At 38.2% G+C, this 22174-nt stretch overlaps 1 protein-coding gene across 4 annotated transcripts in view; it reads left to right on the plus strand.

Annotated features, from left to right (window-relative positions):
- Positions 1-22174, plus strand: part of MAP4K3 (mitogen-activated protein kinase kinase kinase kinase 3) — a 204703-nt gene that overhangs the window by 59061 nt on the left and 123468 nt on the right. For all 4 annotated transcript variants that reach the window (XR_006200872.1, XM_042933181.1, XM_042933182.1 and 1 more), the window contains exon 2: positions 6622-6679. Coding sequence is in view for 3 of the 4 variants with exons in the window: in XM_042933181.1 (XP_042789115.1) it covers positions 6622-6679 (58 nt within the window). In the remaining variant the exon portion in view is untranslated. The remainder of the gene's footprint in view (positions 1-6621; positions 6680-22174) is intronic.

Raw genomic sequence — 22174 nt, forward strand, 5'->3', positions numbered from 1 at the left:
GCTGGTGGTGTTTTGTTGTTGTTGTTGTTGTAGCTAGTTTAGTATATGGAATCTGTTAATTTAGACTTAAATTGTTCGATGTAAACATTGACCTTTGTAAGGAACGTTAGAAATAGCCTTTTTTCACTTTCTTGTTTTTATTTTTTTTTAATTTTTTTTTTAACGTTTATTTATTTTTGAGACAGAGAGAGACAGAGCATGAACGGGGGAGGGTCAGAGAGAGAGGGAGACACAGAATCTGAAACAGGCTCCAGGCTCTGAGTGGTCAGCACAGAGCCTGACGCGGGGCTCGAACTTACAGACTGCGAGATCATGACCTGAGCCGAAGTCGGACGCTCAACCGACTGAGCCACCCAGGCGCCCCATTCACTTTCTTGTTTTTAAATTGCGGGAACAGAATGGGGAAGAAGACACAGGGAAATCACTTGCTCAGATCCCATTGCTAGTTACTGGCAGGACTAAACTTCACATATCTTCACTCCTATTTCTGAGCCTTTCTTCTTCATATTCATGTCAGACAAACCTTTCTAAGGTATAAGCTTTGAATACCTGGAAGTGCTTGGTCATAGTCGATGGTCAGATTATTTTATTGGTAGTGATGGTCTCTAACTCACTTTATATAGTATGTAGCATACTTTTTGCTTCTTAACGATTGCTTCTGGATTATGTTGTTTACTCCCACTCTCACACTCAAGGGATATTTTTCTGATAGTTGGAGATGGTGCAGTAGTCAGCGTGAAATTATCTCAGAAAAATCCTTTCCCAAATTCCATCATGAATGGCCTCTAAAAGGCTGACTGAACCAAGCTGACTTCTGGGATACCTTTGAATCATAACAGTTTGCAAAATCCCCTCTAAACTGAGACCAGTTCTAGATCTGTAGGACTTCCTAACCAGGCCCACTCCCATTTGAGAAAGGTTACCCAGGATCTTTGGGAGTATGTGTGTTTGGGATGTCCAAGCCAGAATAGAGATAGGGAAAAAGGCATGGGGGAAGTGATGATGACCTAAGCTGAGCATTAAAGGATTATCTAGGAGTTAGGCCCAGGAAGGAGTTGGGGCAAGCATTCGTCTCGGCAGTATGTTCCAAAGGGCAAACGTGTGGATAGCATTGGGGAATGGCAAGTTGTTTAGTTTGGCTGCAACACAAAAGTGCAAATTAGGAAGTGACGGGGGCAATATAGTAGAGAGTTTTATAATTAAAATGCTATATTTCTCAACTAGATATACGCACGCAAAAGAATGAAATTGGAGTTCTCCTGGACACCATGCCAAACTTCACTCACAATGGATCATAGATCTAAATGGAAGAGCTAAAATTCTAAGATGCTTAGAAGAAAAGATAAGAAAAAAATTTTTGGGACCTTGGGCTAGACATTAGTTTTTTAGCTATAACACCAAAAGCACAAGCAACAAAAAATAAATTTAAAAACTTGATCAAAACTAAAACCTTTTGTGCTTCAAAGAACACCATCAAGAAAATCAAGACAATCCACAGGTTGGGATTAAATATTTGCAAATCATGTAACTGATAAGAGACTTACATCACAACCTATAAAGAATTCTAGGTCAGTAATAAAAAGACAACACAAAAATGGGCAAAAGTTGAATATGACATTTCTCCAAAGAAAATATTCAGGTGGCCAGTGAGCATAAAAAGATGCTCAACATCATTAGTCATTAGTGAACTGCAACTCGGACCACAATGAGATACTACTTCACACCCACTAGGACAGCTGAAATAAAAACCGTAACAACAAATGTTGGCAAGGATGTGGAGATATGGAACCCTTGTGTATTGCTGGTGACAATATAAAATGGTGCTGCCACTTTGGAGAAACGTTTGACAGTCCTTCAAAAAGCTAAACATAGAGTTGCCATGTGATTCGGCACTTCCCCTCCTAGGTCTGTCTGTACCCAAGAGAATTAGAAACAAAAATGTGTACGCTAACATTCATAGAAGCATTATTCATAATAGCCCCAAAGTGGAAACAGCCTAAATATCCTTCAGCTGACAAATCGATAAATAAATTGTGGTACTTCCATACAGTGGAGTATATTCAGTAACGAAAGGAATCATGCACTGATATACCATACATCATGAGTGAACCGGAAAATGTTATGCTCAGTGAAAGAAGCCAGTCACAAAGGACCACATTTTGTATAATCCTATTTTTATGAACTATCCAGAGTAGTCAACTCCATAGAGGTAGAAAGTAGACCAGTAGCTGTCAGGAACTGGGAGGAGGAGGAATAGGGAGTGACTGCTAATTGATTGGTGTAGGGTTTCTTTTTGGGGTGATGAGAAGTTCCAAAGTTAGAAAGCAATGATGGTTATGAAACTGTGAATGTACTTAAAACCACTGAATTGTATGCACTGAAAGGGTAAACTTTATGGTATGTGAATTATATCTCAATAAAAGCTGTTATGAAAAGTGTTGTAATTAGTGAAAAATTTAAATTCTCTTGACAAGGAATTTGAGATTTGTCTTTATAAAAAGGGTTCCTTCCTTCCTTCCTTCCTTCTTTCCTTCCTTCCTTCCTTCCTTCCCTCCTTCCTTCCCTTCCTTCCCTTCCTTCCCTTCCCTCCCTTCCTTCCTTCCCTTCCCTCCCTTCCTTCCCTTCCCTCCCTTCCTTCCCTTCCCTCCCTTCCTTCCCTTCCCTCCCTTCCTTCCCTTCCTTCCCTTCCTTTCCTTCCTTTCCTTCCTTTCCTTCCTTTCCTTCCTTTCCTTCCTTTCGCACAGGAGCTGGGTAGAAGCAAAGAGAATCCCAAGTGCAGAGCCCTGTGCAGGGCTAGATCTCACCAACCACGAGATCATGACCTCAGCCCAAAGCAAGAGTCAGATGCTTAACTGACTGAGCCACCTAGGTACCCCTTGAATTTTGTCTTTAAAGCAATGGTGTGTATTCCTGAAGAGTTTTCCATTCAAGAACAACATGATCTGAATATCACTTTCAAAATAAGTGAAGAATGGTGGGCAAGCCAGTGATGTGGCAGACAACTCCTAGGTCTAGATGCTAAGAATATTTATCCTCAGTTTTCTGCCCTGAGCAAGTCTGAAATTTTCACATTATTGATACTGAATTAAACAATTTTTGACTTTAGGGGTGCCTGAATGGCTCATTCAGTTGAACGTCTGACTCATGATTTGGCTCAGGCCATGATCCCATGGTTTGTGGGTTTCAGCCCTGCATCAGGCTCTGTGCTGACAGTGCAGAACCTGCTTGGAATTTTCTCTCTCCCTCTCTCTCTGCCCCTTCCCCATTTGTACTTTCTCTCTCTCTCTCAATATAAGTAAGTAAAACTTAAAAAAAATTTTTTTTAACTTTGTACATGGCAATATTTTATAATATTTACCTTGTTCTCATTTTCTTCCTAATAAATTGCTCTGGGTGATTGCAAAAAGATTAGTAGTTGCAGAGTATAAGAGATACTATTACTTTTTATATTTAACTCCGTATATAATCTTGACCATTGTAAATTTAGAGACAGCAAAACATGATTTAGCTAGAAGACCAAGAATTTTTTTTTTTTTTTTTTTTTTTTTTGAGAGAGAGAGCAAGCGAGCGAGCGCAGGAGCTCGAATGCAAGCAGGGGAGGGACAGGGAGAGAGAGAGAATCTTATGCTGGCTCCATGCAGGGTGTGGAGCTCGATCCACATGGGGCTCAATCTCAGGACCCTGAGATCAAAGAATCTGACACTTGCTTAATCAACTGAGCTTACCCAGGAACCCCAAACCAAGATTCTTGATGAATCATAATGCTTTAAAGACTTTTTGTTAATAAATGTCTGTCTGCTGCATTTTGATGCAGAAAAGCTCAGAAATTCAACTTGTCTGGGTTTTTTGTTGTAATTTTTCTTTTTGTGAATTACCTTAGTTCTGTCAAATAAAGTTACATACTGGAAAATATTTCAGAAGGTAAAAAAAAAGTAGTAATCATTAGGTGTCTTCTGTTTTTTTGTTCATTCTAAAGAATCATAATTTTAAGGACTCGTTTGTTATCCTTAAAATTCTGGAACGATTTAAATTTTGAAAAATTATATCTGAAGTCACGCCTGTAGTAAACATTGACTTCAGTCTGATAAGTGCTACTGATAGTTTGCTGTCCCAGTTTCTCTGTTAAATATGTGCTGGTGTTAACTATTAGTAAATCTGTTTTTAGAAGAGAGTTATACATTGTGTACAGTAGCCATTTTGGACACTCTCTGTAACTTGTGTTGTCAGTAGACATTGTGCCCTCTTGTGGTCAATTAGGAACAAAATTTCAGCTATAAAAAATCATCCTGGCTTTCTGTGAGTTCATATTCTCTCTGCTCTTCTGTAATGGAATCACCCATACTCTGATTTTCTTTCTTTCTTTCTTCCTTCCTTTCTTTCTTTTCTTTTCTTTCTTTCTTTTTTTAAATGTTTATTTATTTTTGAGATAGAGAGAGAGAGACAGAGACAGAGCATGAATGAGGGAGGGGCAGAGAGAGAGGAAGACCACAGAATCCAAAGCAGGCTCCAGGCTCAGAGCGAGCCCAGTGTGGGGCTCAAACTCATGAACCGTGAGATCATGACCTGAGCTGAAGTCGAACGCTTAACCAGTTGAGCCACCCATGCGCCCCTGAACTTCTTTGGGTGAACAGAAAATAAAACCATGGCAGGATTTTTAAATGGAGAATTGAGAAGTGGGGAGAGTAGCATCTTGTCTTAGTTTATTTGGAGAAGTGCTAGAAAAGATGGGGGTTAGAGGACAGAGTGTCTAGGGGGAGCCTGACAGGGCAGGTTCATGAAGTGTGAGGAGAAAAAGCAAGTAGTTGTGATAATGTTTGAGAAGATTTATGAGTCCTGTTTCTGTGATATACCTGAATATTGTACAGGTACACTTTGCTGGCCCTTCACAAAATGCTCCCAGAATGGTGTTCTGATTTTATTTCTGTTTCAGTGTGTGTGTGTGTGTGTGTGTGTGTGTGTGTGTGTGTGTGTGTGTGTGTATCTTCTCATTCAAGAGAAGGGAATGAGCACTTATCTAGCACTATATTGAAATGTCTATCTCATTTAACAGAAACTAAGTTTAGTTTGAAGTAACTGTTCAAATCTGTTTTGTACTGCTTAGAAGTTGGCCATGGTAAGTGTTCATTGGTTATGGGAATTTTTTCAGAAGGAATGAATTTTCCCTACAAATTTCAGTTAAAATTTTTTCTTAATTTATATGGGGAGATCTCTCTTTTATAAAAATATTTAAGTAATCTCTTCAGTCTTCGTGGGGCTCAGATTCATAACGCTAAGATCAAGAGTCACATGCCCTTCCAATTCAGCCAGCCAGGCACCCCAGTTGGGAGAGATCTTTTTAATATCTTTGAGTTAAAAGGTTAAATTTTATATTTCAGCAATGGCCGTGCCCCATATCTACCTTCCTAGATTATCATCTGACCTTTTTAATGCCCCAGTATTCTTAGAAGGGTTCTATTGTTAATGCTGCTATCATTGCTTGTAGATGATTCACTGATCTTCACCAATCCATTAATAAGAAAGTGTTGTGGGGCGCTTTGCTGGCTCAGTTGGCAGAGTGTGTGATTCTTGATCTTTGAGGTTGTGAGCTCAAGGCCCACATTGGGTGTATAGATTAGTTAAAAATAAATAAAATTAAAAAAAAAATATGAGCGTGTTGCAGTTCAGCTCACAGGACTGTATCTTTCTGTGATCAGTGAATTGTGTGTATTGATCTTCATTGGCTGATATGAAAGTTAAGTTTCAGTGAGCAGTTTTATGTAACAGTTGTAACAGTTGCAAGTATTTTGAAAGTTCTGATCAAATTATAAAACATTTTAAGTTGACAAAGAATTACTGCCATTTGCATATAAATTGAAAAGACAGCTTCAGCTTATTACATAATTACAGTTGTAAATACCAGCAATTTAATGTTATTGATTGATCTCTTAAATAATTTTTATTTTTAATATATGGCTCATGAAGTATATTTGATTTGTACTGAACTGCACTGAATTGATTGTACCATCAGCTGTGTTTAAACAGATGCGCAGGGGGGGCTGTTTTTATATTTATATTATTATATACTTATAAATTATTAGCTTTTCATATTCTCAGATTTTTAAGATTAAAAGTTTAAGGCTAGTTAATCAATTCAAAAATTTTAAATGGACTTAGAATGAATGGCAATAAAGTGTAATGCTTAAAAGTTCAGACTCTGAAATCAGTCTTCTTGGATTAGAATCATTACTGTTGCTTACTAGCAATATGGCCTCGGCAAGTTCTTTAACTTGTCTGTGCTTCAGTTTTGTCATCTGCAAAGTGGATATAATATTAGTACCTACCTCATAAGATTGTTGTGAGGATAAATGAATTAAGAAAAAATACTTAGGACAGTGCCTGGCACATCCTGAAGTCTCTGTATGTGTTAATTATTATTATCACTGTTATTAAATTTACACTTGAATTAATGTTGGCATTCATTGTAAAGAATATATTGTTTGCTCTGTAAATATAAACCCCTTTTACAGTTCTTGCATTAAAAATTATTTCTGTATAACTGAAAATAAACAGTAAACTAAAATGACATTTATAAAGTTTTTCATCAAAACTTTTTTTTTACAGTTATTTTTTCTTCTCTTTTAGGCACGGAATGTTAACACTGGTGAATTGGCAGCAATTAAAGTAATAAAACTGGAACCAGGTAAACTGAAATTTGATGTTTCTTATTGCTGTAAGCCACTGCATATCTTTAAGGCTGATTTTAATGATGTTTGGTCAGCATTTTCTGATTTTTCCTAACATCTTCTGGGAAATAGAACTGGGGTCTACTCTTTCCTCCTCCTCTTTGAGTTCTGTAGACACCTGACTCAGTTCTTCTTGAAAAAATAACTCATAATGGGGGGAGGAGGAGAACTCCTGAAGAGACTGTTCCTTCTAACTCAGTTGAGCCAACTTGTCACCAGTCTCTAGTGCTGTTTTTCTAGGTTAGCACTGTCCTGTACTGAGAGGGCACTGTGATGCCAGGGGGAAAACACTGAACTGAGATTGGAGTGCCTGTAGTCCAGTTCTTTCTGTCCCACACTCTTGCTGTGTGAACTTGGGCAGGTAGCTTCTCTGGGTCTCCTCTGTTTTCTCAGTAGACCTAACCCTCCCATTTTATGAGTCATTAACATTGTAATACTAGGTTACCTTCCAACTTGAGCAGCTTATTGTAGAGCCCCTAGATGACTCTGCTTTTTTTTTTCTGCTTCAGCTATATTTTCTCTCTGAAATCCCCTACCCTTTACAAAACCCATGTCGTTCTGAGCTAACTACATACCCTTGTTTATCCTCTCTTAAAAGTCCTTTTTCGGGGCGCCTGGGTGGTTCAGTTGGTTGTGCGTCTGACTTTGGCTCACGTCATGATCTCGCGGTTCGTGCTCTGGTGCTGACGGCTCAGAGCCTGGAGCCTGTTTCAGATTCTGTGTCCCCGTCTCTCTGCCCCACCCCTGCTTGTGCTTTGTCTCTCTCTGTCTTTCAAAAATGAATAAACATTCATTAAAAAAAATTTTTTTTAAATCCTTCCTCTTTTTTTCTCTTTTCTATCATAAACAAGTAGTTGTGCTAAGTGTCTAGACTGAGTTCCACGGTGATGGTACTGCCTTTCTGATGGCTTCCTTCACAACAAATTGATAATACATGAATTTGGTAAAAACAAGTTTTATTCCTGGTGTGAGCAGAAATCCATTTGGTAGTTTTTTTGTTTCTGTTTTTGTTGTTTTAAGGAGGGCACTTTTTTTTGAAAAGTCCAGATAGTAAAGTATTTTAGGCTTTGTGGACCATATGTGGTCTCTGCATACAGTTACCCCTCTTTCCTCCCTCTCTGTCTCCTTTCTCCCCCTAAAATGTAAAAACCATTCTTAGCCATTCTTAGCAAACCAGGCCACCTGCAGCTGTAGTTTTCCTGCCCTTGATTTAGATCATCAGTAGACTTTTTAGAAGTGCCATTAAGATGAAATTTAAGGATGTGTTGATGGACTGTGATCAAACCACACTTAAATATAATGAATGAAAAAATACTTTCTCAGTTACACATATTTACAGATTTTGTATAGTCTAATTAATACTCTAACATACAAGATAGTTTTTTCTTTGAATCTCCTCTGTTTTTAGGGGATATTTAAAGTTGGTGAAATCTGAGGTTAAAAAAAAAAAAAGTGAAGATTTGGCATTTGAAGCAGGGTCTTCATTTGTAATCAGTAAGGAGTGGCTCTGTTATTTGATGAAATCGTCTCTAATTAGAAGCAGTTTGTACATACATCATTCCTTCCAATCAGTTTAGTGTCTCCTGTTTCAGGTCTTCCTGCCTCTGCTCTAAGAGCACTTAACCATGTCTGTATTGTCATTCTAGAAATGCCTTTCTTTGTTCCAAGGCTTTTGGTCAAGTTTGTGTCCATAGCACTAAACTTAGTGTCTGGTACACGGTACCTGTTCAGTACCTCTTAAAACTTCCTTTAAAAAATTAGGAACTTGAAAAATCTTTCTGTTCATCAAGTCCTTTGTTTTCTGATTAATGCAATGTTTCTGTTGTTACGATGTGAATCTTAAACTGTCATGCATATGTTGATCATTGTTTTAAAAGTAGAAAATACAATTAAATAAAAAGAAGAAAAATCATTCATGTTCTATCCAGAGATAACAGGGTTATTATCATTTATATGTTACTACATATACCCTTTAGTTTACTTAACATTGGATTCCCTACCTAGATCTTCATAGAAGCCACCTGACTTTGAATACTTTAATTTCACATATCACTTGTTGGTGAGCTTGAAATATATGGCCCGGTGTTTAAAAACACAGGTCTAAAGCCAGGCTACTTTGATTGTAGTCCTGGCTTTACCACATTGCTTAAGCTTTCTGGTTCTGTTTCTTGATCTCTAAAATGGAACTAATAACAGTAGCTTCCTCTTAAGGTTGTTGTAGGGATTAAATGAGCTAATATATCTAAAGCACTTAAAACAGTGTCTGGAACAAAGTACCGTAGTACCTTCTATAGTAGGTAGCTGTTATTACTACTAACAGTACTCCAGTTCTCGAGATATGACTAACCATATTCCATCTATACCCACCACCCTCCTTCTCCCATTTGTAATTTTGAATGAGACCCCAAATATCAAATCATTAATATTTCAGCATGTACGGCTAAAGGATAAGAAGTCAAAGTATAACCACAAACAGGAACCCTTACAAGAACGTAAAATGGTGCATCTACTTTGGAAAAACAGTTTGGCGTTTTTCTTAAAAAGTTAAACATTAATTTGCCAAATGACCCAGCAGTTCTTCTCTTGTGCATCTGCCTGCACGGCTTTCACATACAAGTTCATAATAGCATTATTCACAGTAGCCTGAAGTTGGAAAGAACTGCCCATCAGCTGGTAAATGAAGAGACTAAATATGTCTATAAAGTGAAATATTATTCAGCAATAAAAACAAACTGCTGATGGATGCAATGACATAAATGAACCTAAAAACTAAGTGGAAGGACCCAGACACGAGAGACCACACAGTGTATGATTCCTCCTATGTGAAATGTTCAGAAGAGGCAAATCTGTAGTCAGAAAGTGGATTAGTGGGCTGGTGTGTGTGTGTGTGTGTGTGTGTGTGGACTAACAGTTAATGGACATGAAGAATCTTATTGGGGTAATACTCTAAACTGGTTTACAGTAATGGTTGTACACCTTGGTAGATTACTAAAAAAACTATTAAATTGTACTCTTGATATGGATGAATTACATGATTTTAAAATATGCCTCAGTAAAGTGATCAAAATATATAACCACAATACCATTGCTGTCTTTCAACAACTTTAATAAGTTTCCTAATAACAAATAAGTCCCACGTACTGCAATTAGTTGATATGTCTCAAATTTCTTTTATATTTGTATATTCCTTCTTTATCTCTCCTTTTTAAAAAAAAAAATCTCTTCTTTTTCCTTGCAATTTTTGTTGAAAAAAAACTAGGTTGTTTGTCATGTAGAATTATTCCCTCAGTCTGGATTTTGCTGATTGCCTCCTTGTGGTGTCATTTAATATGTTCTTCTGCGAATTGGTAGTTAGCCTGAGAGGATTGATGAGATTCAGGCTAGATTTGGAATGTGGTGGAGGGAGACAACTTCATGGTGGCATGTTTACATTTTTCTAAATTAAAATTCTGATGGACTGTCTATGATTTTTGGAAAAACAAAAACCAAATCTGAAATACTTAAGTGTATGTAATGAAGAATTACATCCAAAGTTTGTTATTTTGTTCCTTTTTTTTTTTTTTTTTTTTTTTTTTTTTTTTTAGCAGCTGATATCCAGTTTGAATCTGACACTAAATGAAGACCTATTCAGACATGTGGACAAAATTATTTGCTTAAATGTGAAGTTAGTCTGTTTATGTCACTGGGACTTACAGTCTTATTCATGTGGCTTTAATTTATATTTGGTTTCCTTAGTCATCCTTTGATTAACCAAAGCCTGTAACATTTTTTTAAACTTTTCGTTTGAATTCCAGTTAGTTAACATAGAGTGTAATGAAAGTAAAAAAAAAAAAAATACAATTAAACAAAAAATAAGAAACTAAGCATCATTCATCATTCTACCAAGTGTGTGAACCCTGTCAACAAATACAGTTAAATAAAAAGAAGAAACTAAGCGTCGTTCGTCATTCTTCTAGGTGTATGAACACTGTCAACTTCTGATGATTCTCTGGATTTTCTTGTATGTTTATATACAAACACCCATACATAAACATATAGGAACCACACAGACATAACACATACATAAACATATAGGAACCACACAGTTATGTAGACCACAAAGGGCTGGTGGAAGTTCAAAGATTGGCAAGAGTACACGACCGAGATTGGCTTAATTTGCTTGCCTGCCACTGAACCAGTGAACAGGCACCACAGAGGACAAGTAAGATAAGGATGCACATGAGTGGACATGGCTCACCGGGGCGTCCCCAGGTCCTCGCAGAGGGTGGGCTACACTGGTGGTCTGTGCAGTGAGTAATTTGTCAGCCACAAAACCTAGTTTGCCATCATGTATGCTTTCAGGCTTGGAGAGTGACATCATCTGTAGTCAGCAAGTGGTGCAGCTGCTGTTAGAAAAGGCAATTATTTGTTGTGACACTGTTCTGTGCTTTTGTGTTCCATTTCTTGCAGTGTCCTCGGACCTGTAGCAGGCCTGGCCATCGCCTGCCTTACATGTAAACACATGTACATGTATATGAGTACACGTTATTCATATAAAGGACTTATTTTGTGTATTTGCTTTTCGTTTGAAAAGCATTTCATGAATATTTTTCCGTGTTAACATTTTTATGCCAGTGGTTTTTTAGCTGGCTGCATAGTAGTTGGTTATATAAATCACATTTATTTACTCAGTCCTTAATGATTGTAACATGTAAGTTTTCACGGTTAGAAACAGCACTACTGTGTACCTGCGAGGATATCTTTTGTTTTTATACGTGATGGTTTTGTCATGATGAATTCATAGCTGGTCAGAAGATGTGTCCATTTTTAAGAGTTAGGATATATACTAGGAAGGTTGTGCCTGAAATTTCCTGTTTTTTCCCCCTATACTTTTGCCCGCAAAGGGTATCATTAAAATAAAATCTTTACTATTGGGCAGAAATTGATACCTGTTAATTAATTGGCATTTCTTTGTCTTCTGGCAATTGGATTTTTTTTTGTGAAGAACTTGTTCATGTCAGTTATTTAACAGAAATGTATTCAGTGTCTACTATGTGCCAGTCTGTGGTCTCACTGTCCGGCAAATAGTGGTAAATAAGGCAGACTCTTACCCTTGAAAAGCTTATATTTTAGTTCAAAGAGACAGTAAACATGTGGTGAAACATGTAAACAAATACTTTATGAACTAAAGTAAGGTAATGTTGAAAATCGTGTGGTCATGGGAGGCCTCTCAGAGCAGATGACATTTGGGTTGAGACTTGAATGATGAGAAGATGACAGTCCTGTGACAGGCGTGGGGAAGAGCATTCCAGGTAGCCAAGATCAGGTGCAGAGACAAGAAAGAGTGCAGCGCGGTTGAGGACAGAGAGAAGGCCCATATGGCTGGATCATTGTGAGCCAGCGGGCGTATGAAACGAAATGAGGTTGCAAAGCTAAATTACAGGTGGCCTTGGGGACTGTAGTCAAGAGATTAGGTTTTATTTGAAGTGTGCTAGAAAAACTTTTAAAGAATTTTTGACATCTGAGCAATGAGGTGGTACTATAAGTACTGTTAGTGAAATGGAGAAGACCTAAAGGGTGGATGGAATCAGTAATCCTGTATGTTTTATTAGTAATTCTGTATTTGTTATGTGTGTTTTAGACATCTGTTAGATGACCAGTTGCACATGTTAAATAGGCAGTTTGACATATGCATTTGAAGCTGTGGGAGAAGTTAGGTTAGAGATACAAATTTAAGGGTCCTTGGCATATAGGTGGTAGTTGAAGCTGTGGTAGTGGATGAGGTGCCATAGGAAGAAAGTAGAGAGAAGAGAAGGCTGTCTGGCTGAGGTTATAACCCTGGATGACTGCAATATTAGAGGCCTGCCAGACGGAAAGAACCCAGCTAAGAGAACTTGAGAACAGCTGACAACTGAGGAGAAATACCTGCTGGGTGTTTTGTCCTGGGAGCTCAAGGAAGAAAGTCTCTCAGGAAGGAGGGAGATGAAACTGTTGGATGATGCTGAGAGATGTGGAGTAAGATCAGGATGGAGACTTGAACATTGGTTTTGGAGACTTGGACAATTGGTGGGCTGCTCGAGCAAGTTAAGGGGAGAATGAGAGGAAAGGAAATGAAGGTAGCAGGAAGGATCCGCCTCTCAAGGCCTTTTGCTGAAAGGGTAGCAGAGAAATGGGGCATTAGCTAAAGCGGGACCTGGGGTTATGGAGGGTTTGTCTAGAATAGATAATGGTAAGTTATGTTTTGTGCCATTGAGAATAAACCAGTAGAGAAGAAGAAATTGATGTTGCGGGAGATAATGCAGATAACGCCAGGAATGAAGTATGAGAAAATGAAAAGAGGTAGGATCCAAGGTATAAATCTGAGAGCAAGGAGAAATGATTCATTTTAATAGATAAGGCAGAGGACAAGTATATGCATGTTCGGTGGTGGGGTTGATAGTGGGAAGCTTACCTGATTGGGCCCATTTTCCTTTTGGAACTATAGGGCATGGTTATCAGCCCAGAGTGAGAGTTGGAGGGTGTACTGGAGATGTAGTGCTGGAGGTAAAATACGTGAAATAGTCTCAGGGACTGGAAAATGATACATAGAGTAGGATGGTCTGGCATTGATCAGTGACCCATTGAAATATGAAGCTGTAAATTTGAGTGTACTCTGTAGATATTGCTATGGTACAGGGGAAAGGAAAGCTGAGGTGTATCATTGTAATTTTGCTGGCAAGTTTAATGGAGGGAGAGAGGTCTGTCTCAGGAGTTAAGGGTGATTGTAAAGGAGTGGTTATATTGCTTGTTCATGGAGTCTGGGCAGAGAAGGACAGGAAAGTGGTATGGATAGTAAAAAATGATAAGCTCAATGAGAACAATCCTTGAGATTGGAAAATTGTTGGAATGGGAGAACTTTAGTCAGTCATATGGAAAGATTGGATGACCTGGATGGGATACTTGAAATAGAGGCTTTAAAGGTGGTACATTGGAGGGGCACCTAGGTGGCTCAGTCGGTTAAGCGTCCGACTCTTGGTTTTGGCTCGCACGATCTCTTGGTTTTGGGAGTTGGAGCCCTGCGTTGGACTCTGCACTGGTAGCACAGGGCCTGCTTGGGATTCTCGCTCTTTCTCCACCCCACCCCCTTTGTACTGTCTGTCTCTGTCTCTCTGAAATAAATAAATAAAAAAAATAAAGGTGGTGCATTGGAGCACTTGGGTGGCTCCGTCGGTTAAGCATCTGACTCTTGGTTTCAGCTCACGATTGGTGGATTCGAGCCCCACATCAGACTCTGCTGATGGGGGAGAGCCTGCCTGGGATATATTCATTCTCTCTCTCTCTCTCTCTCTCTGTGTGTGTGTGTGTGTGTGTGTGTGTGTCTTATCTCTTCCTCTGCCTCTTTCTCTTTCTCTCTGTCTCTCCATAATCAACATTAAAAAAAAAAAAACATCTAATTTAAAAAAAATAACTAAAGGTGGTACGTTTATGAAGGATGATGAGATGCCCATGTGAATAGGGTGGGGCTGAAATAGAGATTGTTATAGCTGAGCAGGTCATGCATCCAAGAGGCCTGGGTGTTTTGATGATCATTTATGAGGATGTTGAGGTCACGGAACATGAGTGAAGTAGTGATGAGCCAGGTGCCACAGTGTCAGTGTGTGAGGGAGAATGGCTAAGAATTCCAGAAATGCAGCTACAAGGAGTAGGAGGTGATACCCTGTGACAGCAGCCGCTTCAGGAGAGGCTGGGCTTTGAAGGAGAAAAGGGGAAGGGGTATTTGGAAGCAACAGCGAGGACAGAGGATATCCACCCCACTTCTAGGTCCTGCAGGACGTGAGCAAATTTCTACACCCTGAGAGGACTAAAGAGGAAGCAGCATCCTAGGGGAAAGCCAGCTTTCAGTTAGAATGTGAAGGTGAAGGGAGCCTGAAGAAGGGCTGGAGGATGAAGAGGAGGTCCTGATGACCTGTGAGATCAAAGGATGCCCATTTTTCTATGGAGATACCTGTCTTTTATTGATTGATTTTTTTTTTTTTTTAATAGAGAACACTTCTGGTGTGTCTGGGTGGCTGAGTTGGTTAAGCGTCCAACTTTAGCTCAGGTCATGATCTCACGGCTCTTGAGTTCGAGCCCCACATCGGGCTCCGTGGCTCTGTGCTGCCGGCTCGGAGCCTGGAGTCTGCTTCAGATTGTCTGCCTCTCCCTCTCCTTCCCTTCCCCTGTTTGTACTCTGTCTCTCTCAAATATACGTAAACATTTTGTAAAAATTAAAAAAAAAAAGAACACTTTAAAAAAATGTTTATTTATTTTGAGAGACAGAGGGAGGGAGAGAGAGTATCTAAAGCAGGTTCCGCGCTGTCAGTGTGGAGTCAGACTCAGGGCTTGAACCCACAAACTGTGAGATCATGACCTGAGCTGAGGTCAAGAGTTTGATGCCTAACTGACTGAGCCACTCAGGCGCCCTTATTTATTGATTTTTTTTAAAAGGTCTTTTTCTATGACAGATTTTAATCCTTTGGTAAATTGCAATTTTTTTTCTAGTATGCCTTTAAAATTTTGATGACTTTTGGATACAGGTAAGTTTTTAATTCATATGTAGCTAAAGCTATCACTATTTTTCTTTATGCTCTGAAGGTCTTGCTCATTCCCCTTGTTTATTTTTATGTGTGTGCATGTTTTATATTCACTTGACTATTACTGTACTTTTTTCAATATTTAAATCTTTATCCATGTGGAATTATTGTGGTGTATCACCTGAAGTAAAGATCGAACTTGATTTTTTTTTCTTGCATAATTAAGTTAAGCATCTTAGTCCTTCGGTATAATTGGGTCTTTTCTGGGCTTTCTGTTTTAATTTAAGGAATTGCCTATTTTGTTGCTAATGCCACACTGAAACTAGATTTTATTTTATTTATTTAAAAAAAATTTTTAATGTTTCTTTTTGACAGAGAGAGAGAGAGAGAGAGAGAGAGACAGAGACAGAACATGAGTGGGGGAGGGGCAGAGAGAGAGGGAGACACAGAATCCAAAGCAGGCTCCAGGCTCTGAGCTGTCAGCACAGAGCCCAATGCAGGGCTCGAACTCACGGACTGCGAGATCATGACCTGAGCCTAAGTCAGACGCTCAACCAACTGAGCCCCCCCAGGTGCCCTCTGAAACTAGATTTTAAAATAATACTTGTTCTTGAGGCAGATTGATTCAAACAATATTTTTATAGGATTGATAGTGGTATATGTTTGGACAGAGATAAATAATGTATTCAGTGACAGTGGAAAATAACAATATAGGTAAATTTTCTAAAATCCTCCTTTAAATTGCAAAAATTATTTTGACTGTTGTTTGTAAGTATTTCTCAAATGCACTTATCTCAAATAGCATGCTGAGAGCAGTGTACTCACCATGATGTAACTGATAGTTATAAGTTATATCCTCAACACCTCATGACAGAGAAATGTTGCCTCCCAGAGAAAGGCTCTCAGCGGCATTTTTTCCTATCGTTTGGTGTCACTTCTTGCTTGTTTTTATCAATAAACATTTACTGACATGCATTAAGATAAATGAAAAGACACAGTTCTTGATTTTGAAGTGTCAGCCCCTTATATCTGCCCCCTTTATCTGCTGTTTCTTTTGCATTGTTGGCCGGGAGATTGGACAGTTAGATTTGTTAAAATGACATTTACTGAAAAAGTAAATAATGCTATGAGTTTATCAGAAGAACTTTCCTTTGAGCTTTGAGTCCTCTCTGTTGCCTGATCAAGTTAACTTTTTGTCCATGCCTGGTTCTCATTTATGTTCTGAAAAGTTAATTACTAAATAAGTTCTTAGTTTTGAAGTCTAATTGTTATTTTGGAAGAGTTTCTGTGATGGGTAGCAAGAATCAAAGAGTGGTATGATGGTGAAGGAATAATGGTTTAGAATGTAAACTTTGGACCCAGAGTCCTTTGGTTGTAATTGAGGCTCCATCACAGTAAGCGCCATGACCTTAGCAAATTACGTAACCTGTTTTTATACCCTCCTGCAAAGTGGGTATAGCAGTAGTTCCTATTCATAGGGTTGTTGTGAAAATTAAGTATTTTAATACATTTAAAGCATTTAAAATAGCTAATATTTTTATTAATAGAGACTTAAAATTTTTAAAGTATAATTTCATGTATTGTGAAATTGAAATTAATAAAATTAAGTAAGCTATTATGTTTTCTTTCATTCTAGGAAACAAATGCAATAACTGATTTCTTAAACTGTCTGTTGACTTAATACTATCCCTTATTATTCTCCTCTGTCCCAACACACACACACACACACACACACACACACACCTTAAACACAGTAGAGCTCCTTAGAGACATTTATGCACTTTGAGTTAGATTTTTCTTTGTGATAATCTGGGGGCTGTGGAATAAGGCAAGCTTGGGAAATTATTTCCTTAAGCTTAATTTCTTTACAGTGACTACTCAAATGCAATCAAACCAAGTTCTAGAATTGCCTTTTTTGAACTTAAATATTCTGTCCAGAGTAGGCTATAAAATCCTTGGTGAAGGTGGCTTTTTTTTAAATTATAACCTTGAGACTTTGTATAGTTCTAGGCACATAAATGCTCAGTAGGTATGTTATTGAATGAGTACTAGTGATCAGCTATTTTTTTAAAAATTTTTTTTTGTTTATTTATTTTTGAGACAGAGAGAGACAGAGCATGAACGGGGGAGGGGCAGAGAGAGAGGGAGACACAGAATCGGAAGCAGGCTGCAGGCTCTGGGCCATCAGCCCAGAGCCCGACACGGGGCTCGAACTCACGGACCGCGAGATCGTGACCTGAGCCGAAGTCGGACGCTTAACCGACTGAGCCACCCAGGTACCCCAGTGATCAGCTATTTAAGTGTCAGACACTGATACTGTCAGATACTAGAAAGGCTAGAATTTCCAGAATGATGATTTTTTTTAATGCAAAAACATTTTTTGATGTAAAAAAAAAAAAAAAAAAAAAAAAAAAACCACGCTTATGAGGTCAGTTGCTAAGGTTCTTATACTTTGCTGAAAAAGTAACTTTATAGCCTTTTGTAGGCTACCCATCCTAACTTCTGGAGAAAATGGAGAAAGGCTTTTATTATTTGCAAGATAAAATCAAGTCAGTCTCATGATAAAATTATTTTTAAAAATTTTAATTTCAGTATAGCTAGCATACATATATATACCAATATATAGTGATATATTAGTTTCAGGTGCACAATGTAGTGATTCAACAATTCTCTGTGTTGCTCTGTGCTCATCGTGATAAGTGTACTCTTAATCCCCTTCACCTGTTTCCCCCATCGCCCACGCTTATCTTCCCTCTGGTAACCATCAGTTTGTTTTCTATAAGTAAGAGTTGGTTTTTTAGTTTGTCTCTTTTTTTTTTTTTCCGTTTTTTGTTTCAGATCGATCCTTTAATATGTACATGTTTAGTATTAAAATTAAGTCTATGTCATCTATGTAAGTGGCATTGATAGGCTCTGAAATGCTGGTGGGGAAAGTACAGCTATCATATTAGGTTTGTTTTCTGTTTTTTATGTCAGAGGAGGTATAGGGGAGATTTTGGCAACATAATTCAAGTACACCCAGAAATGTAGGAAATGATGATATGCAGAACTTGGTTTAACAGGAATTCACTTTCTTATTAGTGTTTTTCCAGATGGTGGAATTTTTCTTCTGAAATTCACATACCCACATAACAATAACAATAATGGTGATAAAAGTCACAGCGACCACTTTTTGAACATTTGCTGACGGCTGCATGCCAGACTCTATACTAAACTCTTCATATGCATTGTCTGCATCCTCAGAGTAACACCTTGCAGTAGGTATGGTATTATCATCCCCATCTCACAGATGTAGAATAGAGGCACAGAAAGATTAATTTGCCTTAGGGCTTTGTAACAGTGAAGCAAATTCAAATCCAGGTTTGTGTTTTTTCTAGAGCCTGTGCTATTGTGTATATTGCCTTACAGATACTTCATGGAATGTTGAGAATAATTCCTGGTTCTCCAGCAATGTTCTTTGAAAGTTTTGCCTCTTTATTGAACCCGTGTTCATTTATTTTTAATTTTTAACTAAAAATTTTTATGTGTTTTATTTAAGGTAATTGCAGAGGATAGAAAAAATTATAAGAACAGTACAAAGAATTTTGGGATTTCACCCAGATTTCTCAATACTCAATTTATTATTTTTGCTATATCCTTTCCTACATTAAAAGATAGACTCTTCCCCTGAATACTTCAGTGTGTATTTCCTTTAACGATGAAATGGCATTGTCTTACATAAGAGTACAGTGATCAAAATCAGGAAATTAAGACTGATAGCGATGCCTATTATTTAAACCCCAGACCTTACTCAGATTTTGTCAGTTGCCCCAATAATACCCTTTTAAGGCAAAAGAAAATCCAAGATGATGTGTTGCATTCAGTTCCAGGTCTCTTGAGTTGCCTTTAATCTGAAAGAGTTCTTGAGCCTTTGTTTTGGATTCTAGGTATAGTTACTGCTACTGAAGTATCCTTGTTACTAGGCTGCCTTAAGGGATGGAGTTGGGAAATAGAGGTCCCATGGATGTGCACACATGAATATCGGTTTACCCACACCTCCCCCTCCCTTCTACCCATATGATTGTCTAAAACCAATACCAGTCTAACACCACACAGTTCACTTTCTCCTGTTCATGTTTGTAACTCTCTTCTCCAATAGAGAAACCTAGTTTCCATTATCCACAGTATATTCATTCCTTTGCTTAATCCTTGAACACAGAAGTAATTTCAAGATTGTTAATCCATATCTCTTTGAGAAATCAACTACTAACTAGAAGTCACTGTTCAGAGTTCTGTTTATCTTTAGAACATACACTGTTCTCATGTTTGGTTCCCTACCACCCTTACCCTTTCATAGTGTTTATGCTATTCATTTGAAGTCTGTGTGGTGTATTAATTTCCTAGGGCAGCCATAACAAAATATCACAAACTAGATGGCTTAAAGCAACAGAAATTTATTCTCTCACAGTTCTGGGAGGCCAGACATTGAAAATTAAGGTATCAGTGGAGTTGAATCTATCTGAAAGCTCTGGAGAGAATATGTTCCATCCTTCTCCTTCAGTTTCTGGTGATGGCCAGCAATCTTTGGAGTGCCTTGGGTTGTAGAAGGCTTGAATCTCTGCCTTTGTCATCACATACTGTGCTCCCTGTGTCCAAATTTTTCCTTCATATGAGGACACCAGTCATAGAGATCTCCCTAAAGGCCTCATCTTGACTTGATTACTGCAAAGACCGTATTTCCAAGTAGGGTCACATTTACAAGTACTAGAGGTTAATTAAGACTTCACCATATTTTGGGGGGAGAGGGGACACAATTCAACCCATAATATATAGCCAGTTCATTTGTTTCTGTTTGTATTCATTTGGGGGATGCCTGCCTCATCTTTGATTTTATTTCTTTTCTTTTAGAGTGTTTTTAGAACATATGAAACTTTAACATGATTCTAAAAGGCAGAACTATACAAAAAGGAATATTTAGGAAGTATTATATTTCTGTCCTTTTTACCCTATCCCTGCTCACCCCCTATTGATAACCACTGTCTTTGGTCTCAGGTTTATCCTTTCCATGTTTTTTTGTTGTGCTGTTTTGTTTGTTTGGTTGGTTTTGTTTTTTACCCAACGGGACAGGTATATGAATATTTTCTTGTTTTATTTTTTTATTTCACAAAGGGTAGCATACTATAGATATCTCTTTGAATTTTGTTCTTTTCACTTAGCAACATGTCTGGGAAATCACTCCAAAATAGCCCATTATACACACACACACACACACACACACACACACACACACACACCCCCAAAGTTAATTCAGTCACTGTCACTGTCCCATGTGTGAGCATTTAGGTTCCAGTGTGTTGCATTTACAAATAATGCTGCTTGAAAAATTTATGTCATCCATATTGAAAAATGCTACAAGGAGGCCTCGGAAACATGCCAAAATGAAGGAAGCCAGACATAATAGGTCTCTTGATGTGTGGTTCCATTTATATGAAATATACAGACTAAGTAAATCCTTAGAGACAGAAAGCAGATTTGTGGTTGCTGGGGAAGAGGGAGGAAATGGGAAGTGACTGCTTAAGTGTATAGGGTCTCCTTTAGGGGTGATAAAAATGTTTTAGAATTAGAGGTGATGGTGGCACAGCATTGTGAATGTACTAAATGCCACTGAATTGTACACTTTGTTATACGGATTTCACCTCAAAAGTATGTATTATCCATAAGTTAAAATAGCTACTTATTTTTTCTCATGGGTCTTGGTGCTTTGACATTTCAGCCCTTGAAATGTGCAGTGCATCTTTAAATGCCGAGGTTCATCATGTTAATGATGGTGTGCATAACATATATACATTGTCTGCTCGCACATTTTTTTTGGTTGCTTTATCAGAATTTAGAGTAATTTTCTTTACCTCTTCTGTCTCTCATTTTGCAGAGCTTTTGGGTTATGTTTTGTTTTTCTCATACACTGGAGAGAGTTGAAGTCTAATGATGCTAGAGCTTAAAGTATCTGTGGGGAATTGGGAGCATGGTCAGGGATGGGAGTGGGTCGTAAAGGATGGAAGCTAGAAAGATATTAAGGCCAGATTGTATACCATGACACTTTCTATGCTATGCCAAAATGTCTGGAGCTGTGGGTCATAGAAGGTTATTAGGGAGAAGACTAATATTTATCCTGTGTTTTAAATATAACTGGCAGTAATATGACAAATGTACTGAAATGTAAGTTAATACTGGAAATAGGGAGACCAGTTAAGAGTTATATTGGGAAGTGTATTAGGGCTCAGGTTAACTGCCATACAAAGAAACTCCAAAATGACCTGAGTAAGATAGACATTTATTTCTCTCTCATGTAACAGTTCTGAAGTGAGCCCAGACTGGTGCATTAGTCCTGTTACATGAGCTTCTTGAGGGATGCCTGTTCCTTCCATTTTATGCCATCACCCAGTAGAACACACATTCATCTGCTGTGTGAAGCAGGGTCATTGGTGTGTCCATCTTTTTCTTGTAGGAACCGAGAGACAAGTATTTTAAGGCAAGCAACTTGTAACTAATGAGTCTGGAAGTCGCACACCAGCTCTGCTTATTGTCCATTCCTGGAAACTTGCTTACATGGTCACACAGATTCATGAGAGGCTAAGAAATGTGTTCTTTAACCTGACAGCTATATGTCCAAGAAGGAAAGAATGGCTATTAGAGGTAAAAATAGTAGTCTACCCCAGGAGGCAATTTGGCTGTTATTATGAGGATTTGAACCAAGGTAGTTACAGTAGGGCTGGATTGGAGAGGTATTTAGGAAGTAGAATGAAGAGAGAACGTATTTCCATTGATTTGAGACATGTTGATTATGAGGTGTTTAGAGATTGTTTTTGTAGATATGTATAGTTGTCAGTATGATCTACAGGTCTGGGGCTCAGGAGAGAGGTCTTGGCTGGATGCCTGGATCTG

The sequence above is a fragment of the Panthera leo genome, chromosome A3 (genome assembly GCF_018350215.1).
Source record: "Panthera leo isolate Ple1 chromosome A3, P.leo_Ple1_pat1.1, whole genome shotgun sequence".
Classification (NCBI taxonomy): Eukaryota; Metazoa; Chordata; class Mammalia; order Carnivora; family Felidae; genus Panthera; species Panthera leo.